This window comes from Oncorhynchus kisutch, linkage group LG6 (assembly GCF_002021735.2).
Source record: "Oncorhynchus kisutch isolate 150728-3 linkage group LG6, Okis_V2, whole genome shotgun sequence".
NCBI classification, from domain to species: Eukaryota; Metazoa; Chordata; class Actinopteri; order Salmoniformes; family Salmonidae; genus Oncorhynchus; species Oncorhynchus kisutch.
The window spans coordinates 76,387,377-76,401,618 of NC_034179.2; the positions used below are offsets into that span (position 1 = coordinate 76,387,377).

The 14,242-nt window shown below is 45.4% G+C and overlaps 2 protein-coding genes across 5 annotated transcripts in view; one reads left to right on the forward strand and one right to left on the reverse strand.

Moving 5' to 3' along the window:
* LOC109891959 (myosin-10) overlaps positions 1 to 4,844 on the forward strand; it is a 69,248-nt gene extending 64,404 nt beyond the window's left edge. For 2 of the 4 annotated variants that reach the window (XM_031827620.1, XM_031827618.1), the window contains 9 exons: positions 49 to 261; positions 440 to 652; positions 790 to 951; positions 1,059 to 1,187; positions 1,322 to 1,534; positions 1,725 to 1,933; positions 2,234 to 2,342; positions 2,827 to 2,999; positions 3,132 to 4,844. In XM_031827620.1, coding sequence (XP_031683480.1) covers positions 49 to 261; positions 440 to 652; positions 790 to 951; positions 1,059 to 1,187; positions 1,322 to 1,534; positions 1,725 to 1,933; positions 2,234 to 2,342; positions 2,827 to 2,999; positions 3,132 to 3,288 — 1,578 coding nt within the window. In that variant the 3' untranslated portion in view covers positions 3,289 to 4,844. The remainder of the gene's footprint in view (positions 1 to 48; positions 262 to 439; positions 653 to 789; positions 952 to 1,058; positions 1,188 to 1,321; positions 1,535 to 1,724; positions 1,934 to 2,233; positions 2,343 to 2,826; positions 3,000 to 3,131) is intronic. The other 2 variants (XM_031827617.1, XM_031827619.1) reach the window with 1 other exon arrangement.
* Positions 4,845 to 6,368: 1,524 nt separating this feature from the next.
* On the reverse strand, positions 6,369 to 10,161 carry LOC116374468 (ubiquitin carboxyl-terminal hydrolase 37-like). The gene is made up of 9 exons (XM_031827621.1): positions 9,980 to 10,161; positions 9,716 to 9,852; positions 9,451 to 9,544; positions 9,275 to 9,354; positions 8,910 to 9,047; positions 8,733 to 8,806; positions 8,226 to 8,295; positions 7,996 to 8,134; positions 6,369 to 7,759 (listed from the first exon to the last, which is right to left on the reverse strand). The coding sequence occupies exons 1-8, from the start codon at positions 10,139 to 10,141 to the stop codon at positions 8,119 to 8,121; spliced, it is 771 nt and encodes a 256-aa protein (XP_031683481.1). The 5' UTR covers positions 10,142 to 10,161; the 3' UTR covers positions 6,369 to 7,759; positions 7,996 to 8,118.
* Between the last annotated feature and the right edge of the window lie 4,081 nt (positions 10,162 to 14,242).

A 14,242-nucleotide genomic window follows, 5' to 3' on the forward strand; every position in this document is an offset into this window, starting at 1 on the left:
ATGGTGGACATTGTCCCTCTGTAAGTCCGTTTTTACCCTGTGTTGTAGCTGCTGGCTGAGGAGAAGAACATCTCTGCACGCTACGCTGAGGAGAAGGACAGGGCTGAGGCGGAGGCCAGGGAGAAGGAGACCAAGTCCCTGTCTCTGGCCCGGGCTCTGGATGAGGCTCTGGAGGCCAAGGAGGAGTTTGAGAGACTCAACAAGCAGCTGAGGAGTGAGATGGAGGACCTGATGAGCTCCAAGGACGACGTGGGCAAGAACGTGAGTGTTGCACTGAATACCTGTGTTTTGTTCAGCTGAGGGCAGAATGGTTTGCATCTGTTGTTTTCAGATGGACTGCTCTGCATCCTACAGAAATAAACTAGGTTAAACCTAAACTTTAAAAGCCAGTTCATTCCAAATATCATCACCTCAAAGTATCTTCTCTACCACTGTCCAGGTCCATGAGTTGGAGAAGTCCAAGAGGACTCTGGATCAGCAGCTGGAGGAGATGAGGACTCAGCTGGAGGAGCTGGAGGACGAGCTGCAGGCCACGGAGGACGCCAAGCTGCGTCTGGAGGTCAACATGCAGGCCATGAAGGCCCAGTACGAGAGAGACCTGCAGGGGCGAGACGACCAGAACGACGAGAAGAAAAGGGTGCTTGTCAAACAGGTGCATAGAGGACACATTACTTCCATACAAACAAGAATTGTGTGAAAAAATTCCAGGAACAATATGTTGTCATACTCTCAGAGAATGTATGCCACCCCCTTCCCCTCCTCTGACCTGGTCTGTCCTGGTCTCCTCAGGTGCGTGAGATGGAGGCAGAGCTGGAGGATGAGCGGAAGCAGAGAGCCTTGGCCGTGGCTGCTAAGAAGAAGCTGGAGATGGACCTGATGGACATGGTGGGACAGATAGAGGGCGCCAACAAGGCCCGTGATGAAGCCATCAAGCAGCTACGCAAATTGCAGGTAATAAACTCACACCGTCTGTAGAACAGACAAGACAAATAAAAAAATATACAATTTATTATTTTGGTCAATAATGGGATTCGATCTATCTCCACTTTCTCCCTCAGTCCCAGATGAAAGACTACCAGAGGGAGTTGGAGGACGCCCGGGCCTCTCGGGACGAAATATTCTCCCAATCCAAGGAGAACGAGAAGAAGCTGAAGAGCCTGGAGGCCGAGGTTCTCCAGCTGCATGAGGTACAGTGGGCTGTAGTATTGCTCCCGTCATAACTCTGTGTTTTGGTCTGCTGTTTCCTGTAGTCTAGACTGGCTCATCTTACTGTGAGAAATGGTGACCTGTGTTTGACCTCTGTGTGACCTCTGCCCTGTAGGACCTGGCGGCGTCAGAGAGGGCGCGGCGCCACGCAGAGCAGGAACGGGATGAGCTAGCGGACGAGATCTCCAACAGCACCTCGGGCAAGTCTGCCTTGATGGATGAGAAAAGGAGGCTGGAGGCTCGCATTGCTCAGCTGGAGGAGGAACTAGAGGAGGAACAGGGCAACATGGAGCTGCTCAATGACCGCTTCCGCAAGACCACCATGCAGGTATGACCCAGGAGGAAACCTTTTCAGGTTGCAGACGTGATCATTGTAATCATATTACCCTTGTTCCTCTGACTTTTAGGGAACAATCCATTATTCAGCCCCTACCATAAAAAGTACTCTTATCTCTCTCTCACTTTCCCCTCTCTCCTTCATTCCCTGTTTTCCTCTCTCCACCTCTCTCCTCCCCCAGGTGGACACCCTGACCCTGGAGCTTGTGGCAGAGCGCAGCTTGGCCCAGAAGAGTGAGAATGCGCGCCAGCAGCTGGAGAGGCAGAACAAGGACTTGCGGGCCAAGCTGGGTGAGCTGGAGGGCTCTGTGAAGAGCCGGTTCAAGGCCTCCATCACTGCCCTGGAGGCCAAGATACTGCAGCTGGAGGAGCAGCTGGAGCAGGAGGCTAAGTGAGAAACACAGCAACTCTCTTATAACAACTCCAAACCTTATTAGGTTGAAGGGTGAAAATAGCAGGGTGAAATAGGAGACCAAGACTCAGGAGGAGTTCATGAGGGCTTTAGAACAGGCTCAGCCCGTTGGAAGAGAGGTTCTTGAATGTGATCTAAATGTTAATGTGATCAATGTAATGAGCCAAAAGCAATCTTATGAGAGGCACTTGAAGATCTATGACTGACAACCTTTGTTACATTGCGTTTCCTGTGATGCTCTAACTGTCCTAAGACCTCATTCCTCTGTCCTCCTATCAGGGAGCGAGCAGCGGCCAATAAGCTTGTGAGACGGACAGAGAAGAAGCTGAAGGAGGTGTGCATGCAGGTGGAGGACGAGCGCCGCCATTCCGACCAGTACAAGGAACAGGTGAGGAGCTTGTCAGGGATGTTTGGACGTCCCAGATCTTAAAGCTACAATATATTTAATTCTCATTGAAAACAAGTCTAAGAAGCGATAGGTTTGTTCTATGTGCTCTATTTCTATGCTTCCTGTTCTTAAGTTTAGTTTTTGCGTCTTTGACTTTCGGTTTTGTACAACAGCTGAAAATATCTATTTTTTTGGTTATGGATCCTCTACACAATGACTGCTTGTTTTGACTCAAACAGAAATGAGGCGAATTCTGCATAGTGCATTTTTAAGATGTACACAGCTAAAGAAGGAATTCTATCCAATTCAGTACAACTTGCAAAGGTGGGGCGGGATTGGATAGGTGTGAAGATTTAGGAATGGAGTCTTTCCTACAGTAGGTTCTTTGCAGTAACCACTGGACCATAAGACTGCTGAGTATTGTAAGTATTAGTATAGACTGTTCATCATTGTTGATGTCTGTTGTGACTCCTGGCTGAGTCAGATGGAGAAGGCCAACTCTCGCATGAAGCAGCTGAAGAGGCAGCTTGAGGAGGCTGAGGAGGAGGCCACACGTGCCAACGCCTACCGCAGGAAGCTGCAGAGGGAGCTGGACGATGCAACTGAGGCCAGCGAGGGTCTCAGCCGCGAGGTCAACACACTCAAGAGCCGCCTCAGGTATTTAGAGCCCCACACACACACAAACTCTAAGATGATATTTTTGACACAATCAGTTGTGTATATTGGCCAAATTGTGGTCCTCGTTACTAATACCTCTCCACCTCTCCTGGCCCCCCCTGTCCCCTGCAGGCGTGGAGGCCCCATCAGTTTCTCCTCCAGCCGCTCGGGCAGGCGTCAGCTGCAGGTGGAGGGAACATCGCTCGACCTCCTATCAGACGACGAGGTGGAAAACAAGACCACGGACGCCAATGCCAACGAGACGCCAGCGGCTCCCCATCCAGAGTAGAAGCTCTCCCTCCAGCCCACATGCAGCATGGCCTCCACCCCCACAAACCTTACCCCTGTCCTCCTAACCCCAGACACCAGCAGTGGACCCCACTACTCTGCCTTATCCCTCTATGGCAAGCTGCAGGGCCAAGCAAATCCATCATCTCCTCCATATGAATATACCGCACATCAAGCCTTGGATTCGTTTTTAACATCAATTGCAGATAAAAGTGCTTTTAAATAGGAGTCTGAGTGTGCATAGGCACTCGAAAACAAATAGCAGGAGTTTACCATAATTATGTTAAGCTACTTCCCTGGAACAGCCATTAGAATCAAACAGCCCTCTAGCTAGAATTAACCACTGTCATTTCAGCTGGTTTACTGGCACACAGGTGGACGACTGCACACAAGTCGGTAAAAACATGTGTCTTTCATGATTGTACAGTATTGGACCAGGAAATGTAAAACAAAGCACAGCATAAGCGAGGGAATTATTTTTAAATGGTAGCCTAAATGATGATCCCACCAAATGTTTTCATCAAAACCACCACTGTCATAGAGATACTGCAATCCACTTAGTTTACTATAAAAAATAACTATGTGAATAACTATTTGGTAGCAGGTTTGTAGTAAATGAGATTGTACCACGCCATGTTGCCTCAGCACTTCCCCCTATATATATGACCAGCAAAAGACCATGTTAACTTTACCAATATAACCTTGTCCAATAACCCACCATTTTATATTTGACATATCAATCTACTTTAAGTGGTGTACGATAATGTGTGGAATTAGGTTTGTCAGACTTGGAGTGAAGGCCCTTTATTTAGGAAGACAGCCCAAATGTGTGCTTGACATACTATAATATTGCTATGTATAATTCTGCCCATTCAGTTATGTTTTCTGTACCATGTACAAAATGCTTAACTCAAAATGCACAAGGTTTCTTTGGCATCTCTTGTCACCATAATATCATTGCATTACAAATGGCTGAATAATATTAGCATGATTTACAGAAGGTTAATTCATGTTTATTGATTTTTTGTTGTTGAGTGTTAGAGCGTTGATTTTAATTCAGTGGTTCAGGGTAGAGAAATCGATCAATTTGAATATGCACACTTGTTGATGTCTTGATTGTTAAACATAAATTACCATTTTGTAAATTAGTAAATACATATGAGGCCTTTATTAATTATTTTAAACCATAACAAATTGGGGGAAAAAGATGTATCTGTTTCTTTTGAAAGACACTTCTCAATAAAGACATGGGGGGGAACAAGTGTATCGTGTTTGAACCAGTTTCATAGCTTTAGTGTCATATTATACCATAAGCACCTCTCCCATCGTGTTGGTGTGAACCAGTGTTATAACAGAATGATTTATGGAGTCTTCTGTCTGCCAGGCAGAAAGTAGGATTTCATTGGGTTCAAAGCTTTAACATCCTGAAGGTTGTTATTATTAGTGGACTGGCTGTTGACGACCAGGTATTCATCATCTCCTTTTATTTCTTGTATTCCTAGCCTTGTTTTGTTATTGTTGTAAAAGACCAATAAACATATCCATTATAGAAAAGTATTTGATTTATTCTGTCATTCTTGTGCAACACGTTGATGTCCTCTTAGTCTTTCCCACAACTACTGTGGGAAAGACTGTCTTCCAAACTGATATGTGACGTATGGTCCATGTTACATTGCCATACATTGTTCCATTACTTCATTGGTGGTTACATTGAAGCCCTGAGGGAGCGCGTAGACTATAGACTGTGCACAGACACACAGTATTATTGTAATATTTACTTTTTCCACTAGGGATTGCCTCTACAGTGCATTCGGAAAGTATTCAGACCCCTTGACTTTTTCCACATTATACGTTACAGCCTTATTCAAAATGGACAAAAAAATGTAAAATCCTTATCAATCTACACACAATAACCCATAATGACAAAGCGAAAACAGGTTTTTAGAAATTCTAGCAAATGTAAACAACATTAAAAACAAGAATACTTGTACATGATTGTACATGATTTGGAAAGGCACACACCTGTCAATATAAGGTTCCGCAGTGGCATTTCATGTCGGAACAAAAACCAAAGACAGTTTGGCCGTCCGGCCAAACTGAGCAATCAGGGGAGAAGAGCCTTGGTCAGGGAGGTGAACAAGAACCTGGTGGTCACTCTGACAGAGCTCCAGAGTTCCTCTGTGGAGATTGGAGAAACTTCCAGAAGGACAACCATCTCTGCAGCACTCCACCAATCAGGCCTTTATGGTAGAGTGGCCAGACGGAAGCCATTTCTCAGTAAAAGGCACATGACAGCATGCTTGGAGTTTGCCAAAAGCCACCTAAAGACTCTCAGATGAGAAACAAGATTCTCTTGTCTGATGAAACCAAGATTGAACTCTTAGGCCTGAATGCCAAGTGTCACATCTGGAGGAAACCTGGCACCATTTCTACGGTGAAGCATAGTGGTGGTAGCATCATGCTGTAGGGATGTTTTTCTGAAGCAGGGACTGGGAGACTAGTCAGGATCGAGGGAAAGATGAACGGCACAAAGTACAGAGAGATCCTTGATGAAAACCAGCTCCAGAGCATGCAGGATCTCAGACTGGGGTGAAGGGGTCACCTTCCAACAAGACAATGACCATAAGCACACAGCCAAGACAATGCAGGAGTTGCTTGGGGACAAGTCTCTGAATGTCCTTGAGTGGCCCAGACAGAGCCCAGACTTGAACCCGATCTAACATCTCTGGAGAGACCTGAAAATAGCAGTGCAGTGACGCTCCCCATCCAACCTGACAGAGCTTGAGAGGATCTCCAGAGAAGACTGGGAGAAACTCCCCAAATGCAGGAGTGCCAAGCTTGTAGCATCATACCCAAGAAGACTCCAGGCTGTAATCACTGCCAAAGGTGCTTCAACAAAGTACTGAGTAAAAGGTCTGACTACTTATGTAAATGTGATATTTCAGATTTTTGTTTTCTTTATAAATTTGCCAAAAAATCAAAAAATCTGTTTTTTTCTGTTATTATGGGTTATTGTGTATAGATTGATGAGAAGAAAAAAAACAATTTAATCCATTTTAGAATAAGGCTGTAACTTAACAAAATATGGAAAAGGTCAAGGGGTCTGAATACTTTCTGAATGCACTGTAGGTACATTTATTCACTACCATGTACAGTAAAGGAAAATAAATTGCACTTGGTCAGTGAGATGTTTTATATTTATATAATTGTAAACATACAGTAGATGGCCTACAGTGGGTACATGCTTTGTGGTGTAGGCTGTTTCCTCTGGTGGTCTAGGGCAGCCTGATGTCCAGGTGGTCTAGGGCAGCCTGATGTCCAGGTGGTCTAGGGCAGCCTGATGTCCAGGTGGTCTAGGGCAGCCTGATGTCCAGGTGGTCTAGGGCAGCCTGATGTCCAGGTGGTCTAGGGCAGCCTGATGTCCAGGTGGTCTAGGGCAGCCTGATGTCCAGGTGGTCTAGGGCAGCTTGATGTCCAGGTGGTCTAGGGCAGCCTGATGTCCAGGTGGTCTAGGGCAGCCTGGTGGTCTAGGGCAGCCTGATGTCCAGGTGGTCTAGGGCAGCCTGATGTCCAGGTGGTCTAGGGCAGCCTGGTGGTCTAGGGCAGCCTGATGTCATGGGGGTGTAGGGAAGCCTGATGTCTAGGGCAGCCTGATGTCCTGGTGGTTTAGGGAAGCCTGATGTACTGGTGGTCTAGGGCAGCCTGATGTCCTGGTGGTTTAGGGAAGACCGTTGCCCTGGTGGTTTAGAGCAGAATTATTCCTTGGTGGTCTAGGGCAGCTTGATGGTGGTCTAGGGCAGCTTGATGGTGGTCTAAGGCAGCTTGATGGTGGTCTAAGGCAGCTTTATTCCCTAGTGGTCTGGGGCAGCCTGGTGGTGGTCTCATGCAGCTTTATTCCCTGGTGGTCTAGGGCAGCTTGATGGTGGTGTAGGGCAGCTTGATGGTGGTGTAGGGCAACTTGATGGTGGTGTAGGGCAGCTTGATGGTGGTGTAGGGCAACTTGATGGTTGTGTAGGGCAGCTTGATGGTGGTGTAGGGCAGCTTGATGGTGGTGTAGAGCAGCTTGATGGTGGTGTAGGGCAGCCTGATGGTGGTATAGGGCAGCTTGATGGTGGTCTAGGGCAGCTTGATGGTGGTCTAGGGCAGCTTGATGGTGGTATAGGGCAGCTTGATGGTGGTATAGGGCAGCCTGATGGTGGTCTAGGGCAGCTTGATGGTGGTATAGGGCAGCTTGATGGTGGTATAGGGCAGCTTGATGGTGGTGTAGGGCAGCTTGATGGTGGTGTAGGGCAGCTTGATGGTGGTCTAGGGCTGCTTGATGGTGGTGTAGGGCAGCCTAATTCGATGAATCTGATGTTTCTTGGTATTGTGGTAGGTGTTACTCCAGGTGGTCCCTGGGCTCTGTGCATCTCCCTGAGTTTTATGATGGGTTCTCCTGGTCCTGAGGGGCCTGGTCTCCTTCCCCTGCTCCACTACAATGAGAAATGACAGGGAGATCTTACATGTACATACAATGTCTGGAAAATATCACATATAGAGGGATTACAGGTTAAAGATAACACATTAAAGATTACACATTCAACTCTTAATGTGTGGTCAATGAATCATCTTTCTAGCTTTGGTAAACACTTTTTTTTTCTTGATGACTCATTGTTGTGATTGACTCCATTTGTGGCATTCTTCTCAAATGTGTGGGCTAGAGCCTTACCTGCAGACATAGAACAGGATGTAGGCAGTCTGTGCCCTCGCCCTCAGCACAGTGGCCTCATCTGTCCTCAAGACACGTGAGTCATCCAGGCAGAGCCACCCACTGCCACGGCTGTCCAAAACATCACTGATGTAGTGGCCTGGGGAACAAGGGAGACAGAATAGAGTGTACATTAAGCTTTCAGAATTATGTATGCGTGTGCGTGCCTGCATACCTGCGTGCCTGCATACCTGTATACATGTTGTCTCCCAGATGTGAGATCACACTTGACAATTTGTAGATATTGTCTGGCTGGTGGCTCTGTAAGGAAACACATTTAATAATAGGATGGTTATTTTGTCTACAGGATAGGGGTGCCTTCTATAACTGCCTTATCTTGACCCGCCCCCAAACTATCTCAACTGGATCTAATTATCTGTTATTTATTTATTTCTCTCTCTATATATATATTTCTCTCTATATATATATATTTCTCTCTCTCTCCTCACCACAGCGACTGCCTGCTGCCCCTTCTCACTGTCAGCTGGTTTCTCTAGCTGGTCAGAGGAAATTGAAGCTGGTGGGGGTATATAAAATATAGTGTAAATACAAACCAAAAAGTGAAGCGGGAACCTATCAACAAATATACTCTTAACTTCTGACTTGCTTTCCTCAACAGTCCTGTTTCATGAGAGGGTGACTCATTGTTGTGATTGACTCCATTTGTTCTGCATGATGTCAGTAGCACAATGTCCTACCTGGTTTATCAAGGGTGCCTTTCGGGGTGTTTGCAGATGTGTTGTCCATGTTGTTGTTCCCCAGTGAGCTTGCCCTGTGTAAATCGATGGCAATAAAAATCAATATCTAGTGTGTGAAAATCCTGGTGTGTGTTGGCTGCTCAATGTGCAATGTCCCCAAACAGAGTGTAAACCAACCTGGCTCCATGCTGGACAGGGGCTGTCTCCCCACATAGGGCTGGGAGGGTCAGTTCTGCAGGGATGGACATGGGATCGTCCACCTTCTCTGGCTCCCAGTTGCCTGCAGTAAACCGCTTAATATGAAGCATTAGGACCCTGCTCAGAGACAGACGGACAGGCAGGCATTTACACACTCACACACACACACACACACACACACACACAGACAGACACACAGACAGACAGACAGACATTCACAAAGACGGGATGAACAGGCAGGCATTCACACAGACAAAGGAATCAGTATTGTACTCAAATCAATAATCCAGTTTGGTGAGTTAGATCAGGACTGTCAATTGTCATCTGAGATGATGACGACTCACCGGGGCAGCGTGAGGAAGTGCCTAGTCACAGATGCCATGCTGCCTGAGCACACCCTGCATGCACACTCTAACGCAGATGGCTAGGTGACAAAGGATAGCAATACAATTATGAACATTATGACATTAATGATAGTGTTCCTTGACATACTAACTCTTGGTTTAAGCTAAGTGCTGACCTTAAAGTAGAGGTCCAGGCTGTGTGGCAGGTAATGGCTCAGGCTCAGTGACAAGTGATTGTAAGCCTCCTGACCATACACTATAACTCCACAGCTTCAGAAGTACGGAGAGAAATGCATCAGCTATCCAACACAAACCTTTTGATCCCTCTACACACTATCTTAATGCTTTACCTCTGTATCCTGCATGTTATGCTGACATTAAACCTCCTCACAAATGTGATGAAGACATCAAGGTACACCGTATACAAATGACAGCTGTTACCTGGTGCAGGTACGGGAAGTCTTCAGCTTGAATTCTAACTGCTTCACGGGGCAGGTGTATGGCTCTGGTGAGCCCTTTAATGCCATACCCTCCTCCTTCAGCTGAAAGAGGAGGAGCACCACACATTCATGGGCATCCTAAGAGAAGAATGGGAAAGAAATAGAAAATACATCAACAACCACAACTGAAACAGAGCTAAGGAAAAAGACTTTCACGTGTCCCAGGTTTATTGTTAAGTGAGTCTTTTAGCATATAATATCTTACCTGTTCATCGTCGTCCTCATAGTCCTCATTGACAACAGAGAGACAGCGCTTGACTGTTTGAAGGATTTTCTTCTTTTCCTTTTTCTTAGCATTAACAGTGCCTCCAGAAAGCCTGGCCTGATGTAACTCGGCAAAGCAGCTGTGGAGGGAGACAAAGAGCATGCATTCAGGTTTCACTCTCTCACCTTGGCCACAGATTAGCTCTGTGCTTCTACTTTAGCTGATTCCTGATTGTGACAGGAAATCACCTCTGGTGTTAATCAGTAGCTGAGTTGGGTGTGGTTTTATCTTAAAAATCATATTAGGCACTAAGAGTGTACGAAAGAGAGCATACATACATACATACATACATACATACATACATACATACATACATACATACACACACACAAACACACACACACACACACACACACACACACACACACACACACACACACACACACACACACACACACACACACACAAACACACACACACACACACACACACACACACACACACACACACACACACACACACACAAACATACATACTGAACAAAAATATAAATACAACTCGTGAAGTGTTGGTCCCAAGCTTCATGAGCTGAAATATAAGATCCCATACATTTTCCATATGCACAAAAACCTAATTTCTCTCAAATTTTGTGCACAAATTTGTTTACATACCTGTTAGTGTGAATTTATCCGTTGCCAAGAAGCTGATTAAACAGCATGATCATTACACAGGTGCACCTTGTGCTGAGAACAATAAAAGGCCACTCTAAATTGTGCAGTTTTGTCACACAACACAATACCACAGACATCTCAGGTTTTGAGGGAGCGTGCAATTGGCATGCTGACTGCATAAATGTCCGCCAGAGAATTGAATGTTCATTTCTATATCATAAGCTGCCTCCAACATCGTTTTAGAGAATTTGGCAGTACATCTAACCGGTCTCACAACTGCAGACCACGTGTAACCACACAAGCCCAGAACTGCCACATCTGGCTTCTTCACCTGCGGGATCGTCTGAGGGGGTGCTGAGGAGTATTTCTGTCTGTAATATAGCCCTTTTGTGGGGAAATCTCATTCTGATTGGCTGGGCCTAGCCCCCCAGTGGGTGGGCCTATGCCCTCCCAGCCCCACCCATGGCTGCACCCTTGCTCAGTTGTGAAATCCATAGATTATGGCCGAATGAATTTATTTCAATAGACTGATTTCCTTATATGATCTGTAACTGAGTAAAATCTTTGAAATTGTTGCATGTTGCATTTATATTTTTTATTTAGTATACATCCAGTACATACATACATACATACATACATACATACATACATACATACATACATACATACATACATACATACATACATACATACATACATACATACATACATACATACATACATACATACATACATACATACATACATACATACATACATACTGTACATACATACCACAGGAGGTTGATGGCACCTTAATTGGGGAGGACGGGTTCGTGGTAATGGCTGGAGCGGAATCAGTGGAATGCTATCAAATACATCAAACATATAGTTTCCATGTGTTTGATGCCATTCCATTTGCTCCATTTCAGACATCATTACGAGTCGTCCTCCCCTCAGCAGCCTCCACTGATACATACATTGAGGCGGGACTGTGTACTGTAACTATAAGCGTCTAGGTGGGTGGGTCAGTGTGTGTACAGGTGGGACAGGAGGGTGAGAGCGAGGCTGTATACCATAGCAGTTTAGAAGAGGCGTAGGAACTCCAGGTGTCCTGCTGTCTCAGGATGTCTCTACAAAATGCTGGCAGCCCCAGCAGGCACTGCAGAGCAGAGTTCATGAAGCAGGTGTTGCCAATATTAGGCAACCTGTGGGAAAGAAGCCATCAGTACCACACTAATATCTGAACTGTGGACCAAAGGTAAACTAATGAATGGATTTGTAAGGCATGAACACAAGATAACTCTGAGTACCACACAGAATTAGTGTAAACAAAAAGAGGAGCTCAAAGATAAGAGTAAGGGTGTGTGTGTAGGTGTGTGTGTGTCTTTTACCCGAGGAGCTTGGTGTTGTCTTCACCCTCGCCTGTGCAGCTCTGCTCCCCCAGCTGGGTGCTACTCTTACTGAACAGGTTGCGGAGGCGGGCCATGGCGTCCCGAGACCTGACCAATGGCCTGGAGGAAGAGAGACAGGTTAGAGGCCTCAGTAGCCGTAGCTCAACACCAATCTGTCTGTTTGAACACTGTTTTAATGTACAGGCATACAGATATTCGTTACCATGTCATAGTGTGAGTGACAACTCTTATGTAGAGTCGAGTGAGATGACGGTGGCAATTGTCTACAGTACTTACCTCTCCAAGGAGACAGAGGAAGCCCTCAGGTCAATGGAGGCCTCTGCAGAGAGAGACCAAGAGACGGACAGCGGTAAAAGAGAAGATTTGTCAAAGATGAATTGAGAAAAATAGCACCAACAAATGGCACCCGTTTACAGACCTGCGATGCCAGCAAATTGGGGTACCATTCTCTTTGTCTGTGGAAGAACTGCCCCCACCTCTTTGACCTCGGAACTCATAAGATCTCTGTAAAGACACACAGACATATGCATTAGGTTAGCTATATTATATTGTCTTTTTCATTTCAATTCAATGGTGTTGGTTGGCATGAAATTTGATATCAGGCTGCAGTACCTGGCAGTCTCACTGTCTTTGTTGGTCTCTCCATGGTGGTCAAGGGGGTTTGGAGAGGAGGACTGGGGGGCAGGGGAGGAGACGTGGGTTGGGGAGGAAGGGCAGGCAGGACTGGGGGGAGTGGCAGAGGAGGATGACTGAGTTGAGACAGCCAGGGGAACACAGGAAGCACTAAAATGGGAGGAGGTCTGTGATCCTTCCTCTGAAGAAGAAGAAGAGGAAGAGGAAGAGAGAGATGACATGTGGAGAGAGGAGAGGGAAGAGAGGCTGAAGAACTTGGAGAGAGTGGAAGGGGATCTGGCAGGGGATCCGGGGGGTGAGGGGGGAGAGGGGGATGGAGTGCCAATTGGTGTTCGGCCAGACAAGGGGTCGAGGGGCGTCAGAGATGTTGTAGACGGTTTCAAATGGAAAAAAAAGGGAAAGGATGAATCAAGTTGGTGGTGATCCTTTATGTTCTTCTTCTCCCGATTTTTCCAAACTGATGCAGTTACCATGCTGGCATCCGATGGTGTCAGTTTGGGTGGGATTGGGAACGGCGATGGGCAGCTGCTCCCAATCCCGAGGCGAACTCTGCACTTCTTTTTCTGTTTGGAGAAACATTATATAGCTAATATAGTACATAAAAATGTATATTAAAATGTATTTCTTGCTTCACAACAGAGCTTGTTACATTTGAACTTGTTACATTTGAACTTGAATAGCTGAAAAGAATAGAATATACTCTAAATTGTAACAGAATTAGATCAGAATTCTAGCCCAGAATAGACATATACCTTTTTACAGCAACACAAACATCCCATTTCAGTGTATTTGTAGACTATGCCTTATTTTGCAGAACATCAAAATATGTTGCCTATTTCACATTGTGATGTCATAAACCAAATTATGATGCGCCTGACTACGCGTTACCAGCGTAAATTGCCAACAAATCACACACACCAAAATTTTTTAAATAATTTACAAAATGAAATTACCGTCTATTCAGAGTTATTCTTATTTCATAAAATATACAAAATAACTAGGTTCTTGCCAATACACATGTTTTTTTATTGAGAAAACATTGGGTTATCTTTCTCCCACGCTCCCTGGGCCACTGACGCGTGATTGTATGGGATATGGGAAGAGGCTAAGGACATTCAAATTAACGTTACTGTCTATCAGAATCAAAATAACTTTTATTGGCCAAGTGGCCTACATTCACAGAATTTGACTCAATGAATTGGTGCTGCCAGCAATAGACAAATGTACAGACACATTTACAGCCTGTACAATATACAGCAAACATAAAACATATTTATTAGCTTCTATCTTCTTAAGATACTTTAGAGTAACATTTTATTATGGAAAGTAAAATGCCCATTTCACTTCAGTTGACGCTGATCTGATACAGATCGAACGTAGCTTTGCAATGGTTGTTAGGAGGACCTTTGAAAAAGAAAAGGAGAGCTGCACACTCTAGCGCAGACTCAATCGTTTAATAACCTAATATCCAACGTTCCGACCGACAAGCTGTCTTCATCAGCGTATACTGTTAGGAGGACCTTAACACAGATGGAAATATTAATCTCTGACCGTACCTCATTGAA